A 19,362-nucleotide genomic window follows, 5' to 3' on the forward strand; every position below is an offset into this window, starting at 1 on the left:
GGAAAGCTTTATTCAAAGTTCTCAACTCGGTAATTATACTTTCACTTTCTACAAACTCTACTTTCCTCCCGTGTCACATAAGCCGGACCATAAATGCACCGATATTCTAAAGCCTGACAGATGCCGACACACTCTGGAGACGCTCCTGGGAAAAACATCTCAAACAACTGCTAAACAGTTGGTACACAGTGTTGAGACATGGAATATCTTTTTTTTATACAACTTGAGGAACATTTCCCGGAACAAAATTCAAGATAACACTCGTATTTTTAGTCTGTTTGAAGCAAAACTTGAACCATGATAATCACGGAGACTCTAGCAGTGAAGACACTTCAGTTTTCACAACACATTTTGGGTCTTTTTAACTTTACTGTCGACAGTCAGGGTGAGGAAATAACCTGTATTCTTCTATCTGGAATTCTGGGTAATATCTGTCAAATATTTGTCTTAGAAAAACATTAGAGTTGTTAGAAAATATTGATATTATTGATCAGTAAATTTCTTTCTAAAATATAATATAGAAGTTCGACAGAACTGTATTGATTCCTGTTTTCCCCAATTTTATAATTTGTTATGTTTGTTTTTTCTTCTTGCAAATCATATTTAATTTCATAACCGTTATTAATTTATGGTAAATAGTTCAATAAAATCCGTGTAAAAACAACTGCTAAACAGTTGGTACACAGTGTTGAGACATGGAATAGCTTTTTTTTATACAACTTGAGGAACATTTCCCGGAACAAAATTCAAGATAACACTCGTATTTTTAGTCTGTTTGAAGCAAAACTTGAACCATGATAATCACGGAGACTCTAGCAGTGAAGACACTTCAGTTTTCACAACACATTTTGGGTCTTTTTAACTTTACTGTCGACAGTCAGGGTGAGGAAATAACCTGTATTCTTCTATCAGGAATTCTGGGTAATATCTGTCAAATATTTGTCTTAGAAAAACATTAGAGTTGTTAGAAAATATTGATATTATTGATCAGTATATTTCTTTCCGAAATATAATATAGAAGTTCGACAGTACTGTATTGATTCCTCTTTTCCCCAATTTTATAATTTGTTATGTTTTTTTTCTTCTTCTTGCAAATCATATTTAATTTCATAACCGTTACTAATTTATGGTAAATAGTTCAATAAAATCCGTGTAAAAACAACTGCTAAACAGTTGGTACACAGTGTTGAGACATGGAATATCTTTTTTTTTATACAACTTGAGAAACATTTCCCGGAACAAAATTCAAGATAACACTCGTATATTTAGTCTGTTTGAAGCAAAACTTGAACCATGATAATCACGGAGACTCTAGCAGTGAAGACACTTCAGTTTTCACAACACATTTTGGGTCTTTTTAACTTTACTGTCGACAGTCAGGGTGAGGAAATAACCTGTATTCTTCTATCTGGAATTCTGGGTAATATCTGTCAAATATTTGTCTTAGAAAAACATTAGAGTTGTTAGAAAATATTGATATTATTGATCAGTAAATTTCTTTCTAAAATATAATATAGAAGTTCGACAGAACTGTATTGATTCCTGTTTTCCCCAATTTTATAATTTGTTATGTTTGTTTTTTCTTCTTGCAAATCATATTTAATTTCATAACCGTTATTAATTTATGGTAAATAGTTCAATAAAATCCGTGTAAAAACAACTGCTAAACAGTTGGTACACAGTGTTGAGACATGGAATAGCTTTTTTTTATACAACTTGAGGAACATTTCCCGGAACAAAATACAAGATAACACTCGTATTTTTAGTCTGTTTGAAGCAAAACTTGAACCATGATAATCACGGAGACTCTAGCAGTGAAGACGCTTCAGTTTTCACAACACATTTTGGGTCTTTTTAACTTTACTGTCGACAGTCAGGGTGAGGAAATAACCTGTATTCTTCTATCTGGAATTCTGGGTAATTTCTGTCAAATATTTGTCTTAGAAAAACATTAGAGTTGTTAGAAAATATTGATATTATTGATCAGTATATTTCTTTCCGAAATATAATATAGAAGTTCGACAGTACTGTATTGATTCCTGTTTTCCCCAATTTTATAATTTGTTATGTTTTTTTTTTCTTCTTGCAAATCATATTTAATTTCATAACCGTTATTAATTTATGGTAAATAGTTCAATAAAATCCGTGTAAAAACAACTGCTAAACAGTTGGTACACAGTGTTGAGACATGGAATATCTTTTTTTTTTATACAACTTGAGGAACATTTCCCGGAACAAAATTCAAGATAACACTCGTATATTTAGTCTGTTTGAAGCAAAACTTGAACCATGATAATCATGGAGACTCTAGCAGTGAAGACACTTCAGTTTTCACAACACATTTTGGGTCTTTTTAACTTTACTGTCGACAGTCAGGGTGAGGAAATAACCTTTATTCTTCTATCTGGAATTCTGGGTAATATCTGTCAAATATTTGTCTTAGAAAAACATTAGAGTTGTTAGAAAATATTGATATTATTGATCAGTATATTTCTTTCCGAAATATAATATAGAAGTTCGACAGTACTGTATTGATTCCTGTTTTCCCCAATTTTATAATTTGTTATGTTTTTTTTTTCTTCTTGCAAATCATATTTAATTTCATAACCGTTATTAATTTATGGTAAATAGTTCAATAAAATCCGTGTAAAAACAACTGCTAAACAGTTGGTACACAGTGTTGAGACATGGAATATCTTTTTTTTTTATACAACTTGAGGAACATTTCCCGGAACAAAATTCAAGATAACACTCGTATATTTAGTCTGTTTGAAGCAAAACTTGAACCATGATAATCACGGAGACTCTAGCAGTGAAGACACTTCAGTTTTCACAACACATTTTGGGTCTTTTTAACTTTACTGTCGACAGTCAGGGTGAGGAAATAACCTGTATTCTTCTATCTGGAATTCTGGGTAATATCTGTCAAATATTTGTCTTAGAAAAACATTAGAGTTGTTAGAAAATATTGATATTATTGATCAGTATATTTCTTTCCGAAATATAATATAGAAGTTCGACAGTACTGTATTGATTCCTGTTTTCCCCAATTTTATAATTTGTTATGTTTTTTTTTTCTTCTTGCAAATCATATTTAATTTCATAACCGTTATTAATTTATGGTAAATAGTTCAATAAAATCTGTGTAAAAACAACTGCTAAACAGTTGGTACACAGTGTTGAGACATGGAATATCTTTTTTTTTATACAACTTGGGAAACATTTCCCGGAACAAAATTCAAGATAACACTCGTATTTTTAGTCTGTTTGAAGCAAAACTTGAACCATGATAATCACGGAGACTCTAGCAGTGAAGACACTTCAGTTTTCACAACACATTTTGGGTCTTTTTAACTTTACTGTCGACAGTCAGGGTGAGGAAATAACCTGTATTGTTCTATCAGGAATTCTGGGTAATATCTGTCAAATATTTGTCTTAAAAAAACATTAGAGTTGTTAGAAAATATTGATATTATTGATCAGTAAATTTCTTTCTAAAATATAATATAGAAGTTCGACAGAACTGTATTGATTCCTGTTTTCCCCAATTTTATAATTTGTTATGTTTGTTTTTTCTTCTTGCAAATCATATTTAATTTCATAACCGTTATTAATTTATGGTAAATAGTTCAATAAAATCCGTGTAAAAACAACTGCTAAACAGTTGGTACACAGTGTTGAGACATGGAATATATATTTTTTTATACAACTTGAGGAACATTTCCCGGAACAAAATTCAAGATAACACTCGTATTTTTAGTCTGTTTGAAGCAAAACTTGAACCATGATAATCACGGAGACTCTAGCAGTGAAGACACTTCAGTTTTCACAACACATTTTGGGTCTTTTTAACTTTACTGTCGACAGTCAGGGTGAGGAAATAACCTGTATTCTTCTATCAGGAATTCTGGGTAATATCTGTCAAATATATGTCTTAGAAAAACATTAGAGTTGTTAGAAAATATTGATATTATTGATCAGTATATTTCTTTCCGAAAATATAATATAGAAGTTCGACAGTACTGTATTGATTCCTGTTTTCCCCAATTTTATAATTTGTTATGTTTTTTTTTTCTTCTTGCAAATCATATTTAATTTCATAACCGTTACTAATTTATGGTAAATAGTTCAATAAAATCCTTGTAAAAACAACTGCTAAACAGTTGGTACACGTTGTTGAGACATGGAATTTCTTTTTTTTTTTATACAACTTGAGAAACATTTCCCAGAACAAAATTCAAGATAACAATAATACCGTTTGAGGCAAAACTTGGAACCATGATAATCACGCACACTCTAGCAGTCACCTTGACCCCGAGATAACATAAGGGATACCACAAACACATTTGTTTTTCAAGCCTCTGGGTCACCTTGACCCCGAGATAACACAAGTGATACCACAAACACATTTGTTTACAGGCCTCTGAGTCACCTTGACCGAAGATAAACAGTTTATTATTCATCAAATAACATCATCATCGTGTATTTTTTAACGACAATAAGTGACTAAGAAGTAACACAACGACTAATTGGATATTTGTAAAATATTTCTGTGAACAAAAGTTTGTAAAAAAAAAAATGAATGACACTTATTTTCTACTTCATTTATGACTTTAATAATTGTATTTCCATAACTTTTTTTTAGCATTTGAAATATCATTCATATTAAAAGTCTAATGGATTCTACAGGACACACACAATATTAGTCTGTTTGAAGCAAAACTTGGAACCATGATAATCACGCACACTCTAGCAGTGGAGACACTTCAGTTTTCACGACTCTTTTGGGGTCTTTTTAACTTTACTGTCGACAGTCAGGTAATGACATAGTAATGTTTTTGGCAGCTCACTTATTATTTTCGGCACCGATTTAGTCGGTAAAGAATGTCTCCGAGGGTTGTTGTTTATTTTCCTTCATTATTTGAGGTTTTACTTGGTGGTCCTTGTCAGAGCCGATGCATGCCTCGGGTCAAGAAAACCTGACGGGACCTTTCTTAGCTCGATGATTCATCACAAATTCTAAGGTTGGCTAAAAAAGATGGGCAGTGGTTCAAAAGTAGTTACACTGATGACTCACACATTATTTTAGTTTCTTCCATCTTTTGTTTTTTTAGTTAGGACTACTTTGAACCTCTTATCAGGGTTATTATTTGACCCTTTTTTGTGGGTGTTTGTTGTCCCTCAATATCAATTGGAAAAAAGGTAAATGCTTTTGAAATAAGAACTTTTATTTTATCTGGTGAATAAATCATAAAAACAACAAGTGATGTTTATCTTTACAATGTCAGGTCATTATGACATAATCAATTAAACTCTCAGCCATTTTCCTACGTTGTCCTTATTATTGATTTTTAAAACAATATTTCCAACTTTTAAATCACTCCTTAAAACCCACCTGTTCCAAAATATTTACTTGTGATTGTATTTCTGTATTTGTTTAAGCCTTTTCATCCTTTGTCGTGAAGCGTCTTTCTGTGTCCTGAACATTCCATGTTTATTATTATTATTATTATTATTATAACCCATGTTGGATAAAATTAAATTGAAAATTTCTACTTACTAAAAATGCATCTAAAAATGGTAGTAAAAACATCTTGATTAAAGAGTATATGAGCACATATCATACACAATATTTGCCTCTCGATGTACTTTTGTATTGTGGCCCTCAGGAGCTTTAAACATGTGTTGTTAATGTGTTATTGTTTATACATTTTTGACCTGAAATGAACGAATTCAACTCTTGTGTTGTCTCAGGGTCAAGGTCAACGACCTCCCCGGCTTCCGAAAATAAATAAGCATTAGTGGAGGTGGTTCACTTTAAACCAGGGACAACACAAAGGATACCACAAACACACTTGTTTTCAGGCCTCTGGGTCACCTTGACGCTACGATAACATAAGGGATACCTCAAACACATTTGTTTTCTCAAGCCTCTGGTTCACCTTGATCCCGAGATAACACAAGGGATACCACACACACATTTGTTTACAGGCCTCTGAGTCACCTTGACCCTAGGATAACACAAGGGATACCACAAACACACTCGTTTTCAGGCCTCTTGGTCACCTTGACGCTACGATAAAATAAGGGATACCTCAAACACATTTGTTTTCTCAAGCCTCTGGTTCACCTTGATCCCGAGATAACACAAGGGATACCACACACACATTTGTTTACAGGCCTCTGAGTCACCTTGACCCTAGGATAACACAAGGGATACCACAAACACACTTGTTTTCAGGCCTCTGGGTCACCTTGATGCTACGATAACATAAGGGATACCTAAAACACATTTGTTTTCTCAAGCCTCTGGTTCACCTTGATCCCGAGATAACACAAGGGATACCACACACACATTTGTTTACAGGCCTCTGAGTCACCTTGACCCTAGGATAACACAAGGAATACCAAAAACATGCTCGTTTACAGGTCTCTGGGTGACCTTGAACCCGAAAAAAACACAAGGGATACCACAAACCAATTTCTTTTCAGGCCCCTGGTTCACCTTGACTCGGAGATAACATAAAATAAATAAATAATCACTGAACAAAAGGTGCGTCTAATTCCATAAAAACTGATTTAAAATAAGTATTTAATGAGGTGATTTCTGGTTTAGCAGATCATCCTTAAGACCACTTTAAGGTATATTTGCATCACTGTCGACCAATTCTAACGTTGGATTTGAATTTCAGGGAAAAAAAAAACCTTTAACCCTTTTTAGATGTAGATGAATCTTTCAAAATAAATGCATCCGTTTGAAAAATAGTGAGATTATATGAGGAAGTTCACACTGATAAAGGATACTTTTAAATATCTAACATTATAGTATTTGTAATGTAGTATTTATCTACACCAGAAAATGCATTTTAATAACTGTATTGTTGCATCAGTGGAACCAAAGGTATCATTTTCAGAACCTAACAAGTCAGACCGCATCAGTCAGTGAACCTACCATTCCGGGCCAGGATGACGGCGATGTACTGCTGACTGAAGGTGTTGACGATCAGCAACATGGCGGGACTCTGCGAGGTGATGAAGCTGAAGGAAATATCCTCCCGCGCCCGGCTGCTGCTGCTCTCCACCGACACGCCGGAGGCCGCCGAGCTTCTGTTCAGCATCACCGAGAAGGGCTCCTGGAAGGTGTAGGTCACCGAGGAATCCCTGTCGAAGGACACCGACACCTCTGCACGGGAGCAAGGGCACAGAACAAAGAGCTCAGAACGACGGAAGATGAAGGCCGACTCACAGCTCAGGGAGTCTTACACGCTTGACTCGCTCTGCTTAATAAGAGGCTGACGGACGGACGGACGGACGGACGGACGGAGAAGCGCCGCCAGTTAAAGGATAAAACGTTTCCTCAAAGCCAAAGGTTTCATTTTGAGGTGAACCAGGCTGTGACTAAAAGAGAATGTGGGTTTGTGGGTTTTTTCATTGACATGAATCGATGACATCATGTCTTGTTTATTCGTCAACGGCATCATTATTTAATCCATTCACATCACCAGATCGAACCAATTAATATATGTACATATTTGGATGTGATGCATGTAAACATATATACTGAGGTACTGTCCTGACAACTTATGGTGAATAGTTCAATAACATCCGTGTAAAACAACTTCTAAACAGTTTGTACATGGAATATATTTTTTTTATACAAATTGAGTAACATTTCCCAGAACAAAATACAAGACAACAATCAAGTTTTTAGTCTGTTTGAAGCAAAACTTGGAACCATGATAATCACGCACAAAACAGTGAAGACACTTCAGTTTTCACGACTGTTTTTGGGTCTTTTTAACTTTACTGTCGACAGTCAGGATGAGGTACTGATGACATATTAATGTTTTTGGCAGCTCACAATGTCTTTTTCATTGAATCCATACACATGACCAGCGACCAGATCGAATCCATTGATATATGTTCATATTTTAATGTGATGCATGTAAACATATAAACTTAGGTATTGTCCTGACAACTTATGGTGAATAGTTCAAAAACATCCGTGTAAAACAACTTCTAAACAGTTTGTACATAGAATATATATTTTTTATACAAATTGAGGAACATTTTCCAGAACAAATTACAAGACAACAATCAAGTTTTTAGTCTGTTTGAAGCAAAACTTGAAACCATGATAATCACGCACAAAACAGTGAAGACACTTCAGTTTTCACGACTCTTTTTGGGTCTTTTTAACTTTACTGTCGACAGTCAGGATGAGGTACTGATGACATAGTAATGTTTTTGGCAGCTCACAATGTCTTTTTCATTGAATCCATACACATGACCAGCGACCAGATCGAATCCATTGATATATGTACATATTTGGATGTGATGCATGTAAATCTGGACATATATACTGAGGTACTCTCTTGACAATTTTATGTTGGAAAAAAATAAAAATAACCTGTATCTTTTATCAGGAATTCTGGGTAATATCTGTCTTTTTTTTTATTCCTAGAAGACCATTAGGGTTGTTATAAAACATTGATATTATCGATCAGTATATTTCTTTCCACAATATAATATAGAAGTTCGACAGTACTGTATTGATCCCCGTTTAGAACTATTTTATAATTTGTTTAGTTTTTTTGCTTGCAAATTTATGATTTTTTTGGGAAATAGTTCAATAACATCTGTGTAAATATAATTTTTTTTTTTTTTTTTTTTACAATTTTCTTATCAAATATTCGTTGTGTTTGTTCATTTACATGTTGCAATTGGTTTCCGGCATCAGTCATTATGGTCTCTGCAGGCAAAGGAACCATTTAATCAAGTACTGGACAATACTACATATATATACTTGTTACTACACTATCACAACACCAGAGTCAGGTACTCGACAATACTACACATATATACTTGTTACTACACTATCACAACACCAGAGTCAAGTACTGGACAATACTACACAAATATACTTGTTACTACACTATCACAACACCAGAGTCAGGTACTCGACAATACTACACATATATACTTGTTACTACACTATCACAACACCAGAGTCAAGTACTGGACAATACTACATATATATACTTGTTACTACACTATCACAACACCAGAGTCAGGTACTCGACAGTACTACACATATATACTTGTTACTACACTATCACAACACCAGAGTCAAGTACTGGACAATACTACACAAATATACTTGTTATTACACTATCACAACACCAGAGTCAGGTACTCGACAATACTACACATATATACTTGTTACTACACTATCACAACACCAGAGTCAAGTACTGGACAATACTACACATACAGTATATACTAGTTAATACGCTATCACAACACCAGAGTCAAGTACTGGACAATACTACACATATAACCTTGTTACTACAATATCATGATATATATATATATATATATGTATATATATAGTATTTTGTCCCTGTATCGTGATACATATCGTAGCAAAAATATTTTTGTCAATACAAAAACCTAATTACAACCAGTAGAAATTATTAATATTTCTTGGTTTTATCTCTATAACTCCAGCAATATTATAAAGTAATTACAACGTTATTACCTGATATATAAGTTTCCATGGTGGATGGTTGACTGTGTTCACCATTTGTTACTCGTCTACTTAGATAAAAAAATCTATCCCTAAACATAATGACTTCCTGCCATGTTGTTTTTCACCCTCTCATCTCTCTAGCATCCATTCAATTGTTCATTTTGTTTCACCACGAAACACAACGCTATCAAAGCTCCACTTAAATAAAGGACACAATTTGTTTTTAGGACCGTTACACAACAGTGTGTGTAACCCTGCAACCCATAAAAGCATGTAAAAGGTTAAAGTTGCTGTCCCTACAGGCCCTAAAGTGGCACAACAAGTCAATGAATCTCCATCTTTAGGTGCAGAGACTGTAAAGCGCTCGGTGGCGAGGGAGCGTCGGCGAAGACGATCATTCTCAGTGAGCGCGTCGCCCGGTGTCACAGCCTCACTCTTTGAAGCTAATGAAACCTTTATTGACTGCAATTTAGCTCGACGCTCCCCGGAATGAGATGGAGCCTGTTGACACTCTTCTTGATGCTAAGGATTTAAATAGACAAGCGGTTCCGCCGGAGGAACACACCAATCTGTTCTTTTATCGCCGTGGATGGCTTCACGTCAACAAGACAGCTGGTAATTTCACCTCTGTCTTCTATCCAACTTAACTGCCGACTCGGCTTCTTTTTTTAAAAGCGGCTTTTAACCCCCTTTGTGGTCTCGCCTTTGCCGAAAAATACCCTTTTTTCTCACTTTACTAAGCTTTCGGAACGATCTTCTCTCTCTTTGCGTTTGATGATCTACTGACTCCTTTAAGAAACATCTTAAGAGGTTTTTATTTGTTCAGGCTTTTCCTTGATTTTCTGGAATTCCTTTGTTGTTCTTAGTTTTATCTTGACCTTTAAAGTATATACTTTACTGAATATTGTTTTGATTGTTTAAGCACTTTGTGACCCTGGTCTGGAAAAGCGCTATATAAATAAAAAATTCTCTCTTTGCGCTTGATGGATCTACTGACTTCTTTAAGAAACATCTTAAGACGTTTCTATTTGTTCAGGCTTTTCCTTGATTTTCTGGAACTCCTGTGTTGTTCTCAGTATTATCTTGATCTTTAAAGTATGTACTTTTTGAATTTCTCGAACTCCTGTGTTGTTCTCAGTATTATCTTGATCTTTAAAGTATGTACTTTTTGAATTTCTCGAACTCCTGTGTTGTTCTCAGTATTATCTTGATCTTTAAAGTATGTACTTTTTTGAGTATTGTTTTGATTGTCTTAGCGCTTTGTGACCCTGGTCTCGAAAAACACTATATAAATAAATATTACTTACTTACTTACTTACTTACTACTGTGAAGGACGTTATGACTGCTGCCATCTAGAGGCCCGAAAGTGTAATCGCATCATGAAAATGAACAAACGCTTTGAATATTTGCATGTTAATCGTAAGTAAAAATAAACATTATTGTATTTCAAACACACTTATTGGAAATGTAAACCATATGAAAACTAGGAAGAAAAAAAATCTATAGATTCAGTGCCCAGGGGCAACAACATCATACATTACAATATATAGTGATAGTGTAGTAACAAGTATATATGTGTAGTATTGTCCAGTACTTGACTCTGGTGTTGTGATAGTGTAGTAACAAGTATATATGTGTAGTATTGTCAGTACTTGACTCTGGTGTTGTGATAGTGTAGTAACAAGTATATATGTGTAGTATTGTCCAGTACTTGACTCTGGTGTTGTGATAGTGTACTAACAAGTATATATGTGTAGTATTGTCCAGTACTTGACTCTGGTGTTGTGATAGTGTAGAAACAAGGATATATGTGTAGTATTTTCCAGTACTTGACTCTGGTGTTGTGATAGTGTAGTAACAAGTATATATGTGTAGTATTGTCCAGTACTTGACTCTGGTGTTGTGATAGTGTAGTAACAAGTATATATGTGTAGTATTGTCAGTACTTGACTCTGGTGTTGTGATAGTGTAGTAACAAGCATATATGTGTAGTATTGTCCAGTACTTGACTCTGGTGTTGTGATAGTGTAGAAACAAGGATATATGTGTAGTATTTTCCAGTACTTGACTCTGGTGTTGTGATAGTGTAGTAACAAGTATATATGTGTAGTATTGTCCAGTACTTGACTCTGGTGTTGTGATAGTGTAGTAACAAGGATATATGTGTAGTATTGTCCAGTACTTGACTCTGGTGTTGTGATAGTGTAGTAACAAGTATATATGTGTAGTATTGTCCAGTACTTGACTCTGGTGTTGTGATAGTGCAGTAACAAGTATATATGTGTAGTATTGTCGAGTAATTGACTCTGGTGTTGTGATAGTGCAGTAACAAGTATATATGTGTAGTATTGTCCAGTACTTGACTCTGGTGTTGTGATAGTGTAGTAACAAGGATATATGTGTAGTATTGTCCAGTACTTGACTCTGGTGTTGTGATAGTGTAGTAACAAGTATATATGTGTAGTATTGTCCAGTACTTGACTCTGGTGTTGTGATAGTGCAGTAACAAGTATATATGTGTAGTATTGTCGAGTAATTGACTCTGGTGTTGTGATAGTGCAGTAACAAGTATATATGTGTAGTATTTTCCAGTACTTGACTCTGGTGTTGTAGTATTTACAGACCACATGACTCTTGACGAAGTCGTAACTGCTTTACTTACATTACTGCATTACTTTTCTCTGAAACTATTGTTTCTTAACGATCATTAACAAGGTTGACTCGAGGAATGAACACGTGGACAGAAATTGTAAACTTATTGACATTATTACGCAGGACTTGTCCTTTTTGAGGAGCGTTTCCAGTCGAGCTCGGGGAACAACTCTGTATTCCGGCAAAATCCTGTTATCGCATTGCTCTAAGCTTTTTCTGCACCAGCGATTCGGGTCACCTACTGTGGAGGTTGTGCTCTTCTCGTGGTCAAAATAAACCATTTGCCACGTCTGCTGCCCTTAGTTCCTTTTTGTTACATCAATTTGTCACCCGCCATCCTCTCTCCACCGTAAAAGTGCTGTCGTCACCCCTATTGACAGTTTACTCCCCCCACGCCCCACTCTTCACAGCAGCAGCACTTCTTTGTTCCCCTTCTATCTTCTTTCTAGGGCTGAGAAATGCTGATTCCTTATTGTCACTGGCTATTGCCCTTCACGGACTGATGGTAGATAAAAGAGGTTTTGGTGTAGAGATGGTGACTGTAAACTTAATCACTGCATCTTTTATTTGGTCAAATTTGATAAAAAATAACTCAGTTCAATGTCGCCCATATGTCTAGGGTTTCCCAATGTGTTCTGATCCACAGCACATCTTATATGTTGGAAAAATCCACCATCAATAAATAAATGTCACAATTTATAATGAAAATGTATGTAAATAGTTTCCTTCAACTGAGAAAAATCTCTAAATTTAGGGAAATGTTGTCACAACATGATCTGGAGCTTGTAATCCATGCGTTTGTTTCTTCTCGTCTGGACTATTGTAACAGTTCATTTCGGTGTCTATACAAGAAGGATGTGTCTCGACTGCAGTTGATACAAAACTCTGAAGCAAGAATTCTGAGTCGCTCTAGTAGAAGAACTCACATTTCTCCGATCCTTAAAACTCTTCACTGTCTGCCAGTTTCTTTCAGGATCCATTTAAAAATTCTGGTTCTTACTTTCAGATCTATTCATGGTCAGACCTTCCATCAGTGATCTGATAATAATAATAATAAATGTCTATTTATATAGCGCCTTTCTAGACCAGGGTCACAAGGCGCTTTGACAGCCATTCACACATACTGATGGGAGTAGGCTGCACACATGCGCCAATTCTGCCATCAGGAGCAATCAGGGTAAAGTGTCTTGCTCAGGGACACAACGACAACCTCTTGGACTGCAGGCAACCACTCTACCATCTGAGCTATGATGCCCCTGATCCAGACTTACACCCCAGCTCGGGCTTTGAGGTCTGTGGATCAGAATCTACTGATGGTTCCTGAACACGGTTCATTTTTATTTGTTCAGGCTTTTCCTGACAAGAAATCAGTTATGAGATACAGCTTTTCTTTGCATTTGCCTTTTGTTGTGTTATACGTTAATTATAATTTCTAGATATGATTTTCTTGAATTGGCCTTCTTATCATCGTTAGATGTCTAAGGTATAATTCCCAGTACTAGCGTTTATTCGCAAGCCGCACAAAATAAAGTTTAAAGTATTTGCAATTTTTGGGACTGACTGATCTTAATTTCTTCAAGTATTTATGGCCACTCATTTCTCTTATCTTTAGCCCTTTTCGCACGGGATAAGTATTGCCAGGGGATCTCTGTGTTTTTTTGTAAATTACCTCCTCTGTGTTTTTAGACTTTATGAATCCATCTGGGGGTCTCCTTTGGGAAATTGGGTTTCCAGTTCACAGCAGACGATAGTTACATTTAAAAGAAGAACAAGAACAAAGTGCAAATATAAAAAACATAGATCACAGGAAATAAATCAACCTGATTTCTGCACAAAAAAAACTGATGGTTCCAACCCCCTTAATAAGCCAAAAAAAAAAATTGCAGTCATCGAGAGAAAAAAGGTGGTACTTGGAAGAAACTAGAATATAAGATTTTCTATTATTATTATATTTGTAGAGCACTTTTCCAGACCAGGGTCACAAAGCGCTTAAACAATCAAAACAATACTCAATAAAATAAATACTTAGAAGGTCCAGACAACACCGAGACGAACACAGGAGTCTCAGAAAATCAAGAAAAAGACTGCACGAATAAAAGTGTCTTAAGATGTTTTTTTAAGTACATTATTCCACACGTGTTCCTTCATAGTTTTCATGCATTCATTGAAAGGTAAATAATCTTGAAAACAAAGCATGACCCGTACTTTACGTGTTTTATTGATTATTACTTTCTGGAAGGTGCTTTATTTTGTGAAAAGAGACGGGAAATTATCCAAAGTATGATTTACCTTCGAAGTCAAGATTCTTGTTTACTTTGAACCAGGGACAGCACAAGGGATACCACAAACACACTTGTTTTCAGGCCTCTTGGTCACCTTGACCCTGAGATAACACAAGGGATACCACAAACACACTTGTTTTCAGGCCTCTGGGTCAACTTGACCCCGAGATAACACAAGGGATACCAGAAACACACTCGTTTTCAGGCGTCTGGGTCACCTTGACCCCGAGATAACACAAGGGATACCAGAAACACACTCGTTTTCAGGCCTCTGGGTCACCTTGACCCCGAGATAACACAAGAGATACCACAAACACACTTGTTTTCAGGCCTCTGGGTCACCTTGACCCCGAGATAACACAAGAGATACCACAAACACACTCGTTTTCAGGCCTCTGGTTCACCTTGACCCCGAGATAACACAAGGGATACCACAAACACACTCGTTTTCAGGCCTCTGGGTCACCTTGACCCCGAGATAACACAAGGGATACCACAAACACACTTGTTTTCAGGCCTCTGGGTCACCTTGACCCCAAGATAACACAAGGGATACCACAAACACACTTGTTTTCAGGCCTCTGGGTCACCTTGACCCCGAGATAACACAAGGGATACCACAAACACACTTGTTTTCAGGCATCTTGGTCACCTTGACCCCGAGATAACACAAAGGATACCACAAACACACTTGTTTTCAGGCCTCTGGGTCACCTTGACACCGAGATAACACAAGGGATACCACAAACACACTTGTTTTCAGGCCTCTGGGTCACCTTGACCCAGAGATAACACAAGGGATACCACAAACACACTTGTTTTCAGGCCTCTGGGTCACCTTGACCCCGAGATAACACAAGGGATACCAGAAACACACTCGTTTTCAGGCCTCTGGGTCACCTTGACCCCGAGATAACACAAGGGATACCACAAACACACCCGTTTTTAGGCCTCTGGGTCACCTTGACCCCGAGATAACACAAGGGATACCACAAACACACTCGTTTTCAGGCCTCTGGTTCACCTTGACCCCGAGATAACACAAGGGATACCACAAACACACTTGTTTTCAGGCCTCTGGGTCACCTTGACCCCGAGATAACACAAGGGATACCACAAACACACTTGTTTTCAAGCCTCTGGGTCACCTTGACCCCAAGATAACACAAGGGATACCACAAACACACTTGTTTTCAAGCCTCTGGGTCACCTTGACCCCGAGATAACACAAGGGATACCACAAACACACTTGTTTTCAGGCCTCTGGGTCACCTTGACCCCGAGATAACACAAGGGATACCACAAACACACTTGTGTTCAGGCCTCTGGGTCACCTTGACCCCGAGATAACACAAGGGATACCACAAACACACTTGTTTTCAGGCCTCTGGGTCACCTTGACCCCGAGATAACACAAGGGATACCAGAAACACACTTGTTTTCAGGCCTCTGGGTCACCTTGACCCCGAGGTAACACAAGGGATACCACAAACACACTTGTTTTCAGGCATCTTGGTCACCTTGACCCCGAGATAACACAAGGGATACCACAAACACTTGTTTTCAGGCCTCTGGGTCACCTTGACCCCGAGATAACACAAGGGATACCACAAACACACTCGTTTTCAGGCCTCTGGGTCACCTTGACCCCGAGATAACACAAAGGATACCACAAACACACTCGTTTTCAGGCCTCTGGGTCACCTTGACCCCGAGATAACACAAGGGATACCACAAACACACTTGTTTTCAGGCCTCTGGGTCACCTTGACCCCGAGATAACACAAGGGATACCACAAACACACTTGTTTTCAGGCCTCTGGGTCACCTTGACCCCGAGATAACACAAGGGATACCACAAACACATTTGTTTACAGGTCTCTGAGTCAATTTTTCATGAAATAAATTGAGTAAAACATAAACTCTATACAGACCCAGTGATCCTGCTGACTCAGTGTTTAGTTGAGTTGTATATTAATGCACCTATTTACCTTACACCTTTAACCTATATAATATAAACATTACCTATACACCTTTTTTTGACCTAAAGACCAGTCCATGGAATAAAAACAACAGACATTTAAGTGGCCTGTGGTGCGTGAGAGGGTCCGGGGGACGCCGGCTTTAAGCCGCCAGAGACAGAAAAACCCGACACGGACTAATCTTGTCGCGAGTTAATTGACTTTGCCTGAAGACAAAAGACAATTGTCAGCATCTTTGGAACCACTTAAAGGTGCAAACGCAAAAGTGTTTCTCACGCATTGACTGAACGGTTGAGAATCTTGTTAGGATTTGATTTTCCAAGCAAAGTTTTTATTGAAAAGCTTTTTACGAAACTTGATCAATAGGAGCGTTTCTTACTTTTTCTTCTATTTTCTGAGAGCTGTGAAGGATGATTCACGCGAGATACGAGTGACACATTCATGACGATTATGTGACTGCACATAATTACACCGTCGGGGTCTGAGTCGTATTATTGAAGAGTGGAGGAGGGTTTAGTGGAAGAACTCGGCAGGTTCCAACATGATGAGTATATTTAAAGGACGACGTGCTCCGACTCGTGTTCGGTGTTTTATAAGAGTAAGTAAGTAAGTAATTAAGTAATATTTATTTATATAGCGCTTTTCCAGACCAGGGTCACAAAGCGCTTAAACAATCAAAACAATACTCAAAAAAGTATATACTTTAAAGATCAAGGTAATACTGAGAACAACACAGGAGTTCCAGAAAATCAAGGAAAAGCCTGAACAAATAGAAACGTCTTAAGATGTTTCTTAAAGGAGTCAGTAGATCCATCAAGCGCAAAGAGAGAGGAAGATGGTTCCAAAGCTTAGGAGCAACAGACTGGAAGGATTTCTCTCCTCTGGTCCTGAACCGTGTTCAGGAACCATCAGTAGATTCTGATCCACAGACCTCAGAGCCCGAGCTGGGGTGTAAGGCTGGATCAGATCAGTGATGTAAGGAGGAGCCTGACAATGAATAGATCTGAAAGTAAGAACCAGAATTTGATCCTGAAAGAAACTGGAAGCCAGTGAAGAGTTTTAAGGATCGGAGAAATGTGAGTTCTTCTACTAGAGCGGGTTAGAATTCTTGCTGCAGAGTTCTGAATCAACTGCAGGCGAGACAGATCCTTTTTGTTAAGACATGAAAACAAACTGTTACAATAGTCCAGACGAGAAGAAACAAACGCATGGATTATAAGATCCAGATCATGTTCCGACAACATTTTCCTAAGTTTAGAGAATTTTCTCAGTTGAAGGAAACAGTTTCTGGTCAGTTTTCTTCAGTGTCGAACAAGAGACATGTCTTTATCAAATACAACACCCAGGTTTCTCAGGCTCAGTTTGACAGACTGACCTAAGTCACCCAAGTACTGACTCAACCCTGGAACCTTATCATCAGGAGCAATCACCAGAGTTTCAGTTTTGAAAGAGGATGTGGCGACTAGTTTACCATCACTGGTGGAAAACACATCATAAAGAAAGGTTTCTGGGCCCACTTGCAAATGTTATCATATATTTATTTTTATTTATTACTTGTTGCAACTGTTAAATTCTATGTAAACTCTGACAGTTTTTAGTTTTTTCCGAGTATTAATTGAAGCTCCAAATAAGTGCATATAGATTGAGAATGAGAATGTTTTTTAAAAAATACAAAACATATATAATATACAATAAAATAACAATTAAAGGCTTTTTTTTTTTTTCATGACATAATTAAAGGAAAGTTTTTGCATTTTATCAATTTTATATCATTTTAATTCATGTTTCTTTTCTTCATAAATGTATTTATTTCAGTTTCTCCATCACATTTTTCGGGTCCATTGTCACATTCCCCTTTCCTGGGGCTTTTATTTTGTAAAGTCTCTTCCTGGGTTTTTTGTTGTTCTCTTGACAGTCGGTGAGGACGATGCTTGGCAAGATCCACGGCTGTCGACTATCAGGCCAATCGGCGGTACTTTATAAAGAGTCTTTTCCTCTGGACCATCGTGGATCTCGCGCCTTGCAGCCACCCTAGCCTTTGTTTCCTTGGATTTCTGTTTTTTAATGGATTTAAGATTTAGTTTCTGAGTATTGTTGCCATCTTGTGGACGTTTTCTTGTGTTACACCGTCTTTTCATGTGATAATTAATAACTAATAATAACTTATTATCTTCCGTTGACCTTGCTAGCTAAATCGCTACATCCATACTCAAAGAACTTCATTTAAAGTGCCGAGATCACGTTAAAAGTTTTTTTTGTTTTGTAATATCTTATGTATGTATGTATTTATACTGATATTTTCCACGTCTGAGGAACAAAGTAAGGCAAGTCGTAAGGCTCAACTCTAGTTCTACTAACATCGTTAAAAGTTCTTCGTTGTCCAAACATCGGATCGTCAGTAAAGTACATTTTAATATTTTATATATATTAAAGCTTGTTCAGGGCTAAAGCATTTTCACGCTTAAATGCTAAACGGCTAATTAGCTTTAGCCACTTAGCATTTTCAGAGACAGGGATTTTTTTGGATGTCAATTAAATATACTATAACATTGAATAAACAACAAATATTGACATGCATTTATATTTAAAAATATAAATATTTGACGTCAATTGTTTCCTTCCGTCCACTACGAAGGTCAAATAATATTAAGAATATTAAGAAGTTGTTGTTTTGGCAGCGATCGTCGCGCTCGTATCTAGGCCAGCGACACTTTTCCTAGATTAAGAGAGTAAACATAAGTGAGCTTATCAGCCCTCGCAGCATTTCTGAGTTTAATCTCATTACTTCAGAACCAGGCTTAAAACTCTTAACCCACATCTATATATGGATCCTGTCTTTCTTCGCCCTTCTGCCTCTCCATCTGCACAAGTCTTTCTTTCTCAGGTGTGTTTTTTCTCAGGCGCTGGAAATGA

The 19,362-nt window shown here is 36.9% G+C and overlaps 1 protein-coding gene across 2 annotated transcripts in view; it reads right to left on the reverse strand.

The window, feature by feature from the left end:
- The window catches only part of cntnap5a (contactin associated protein family member 5a), a 246,610-nt gene that overhangs the window by 21,371 nt on the left and 205,877 nt on the right, over positions 1-19,362 (reverse strand). For both annotated transcript variants that reach the window (XM_087804487.1, XM_087804486.1), the window contains exon 19: positions 6,953-7,183. In XM_087804487.1, coding sequence (XP_087660613.1) covers positions 6,953-7,183 — 231 coding nt within the window. The remainder of the gene's footprint in view (positions 1-6,952; positions 7,184-19,362) is intronic.

This window comes from Callionymus lyra, chromosome 12, assembly GCF_982586985.1.
Source record: "Callionymus lyra chromosome 12, fCalLyr1.hap1.1, whole genome shotgun sequence".
Classification (NCBI taxonomy): domain Eukaryota; kingdom Metazoa; phylum Chordata; class Actinopteri; order Syngnathiformes; family Callionymidae; genus Callionymus; species Callionymus lyra.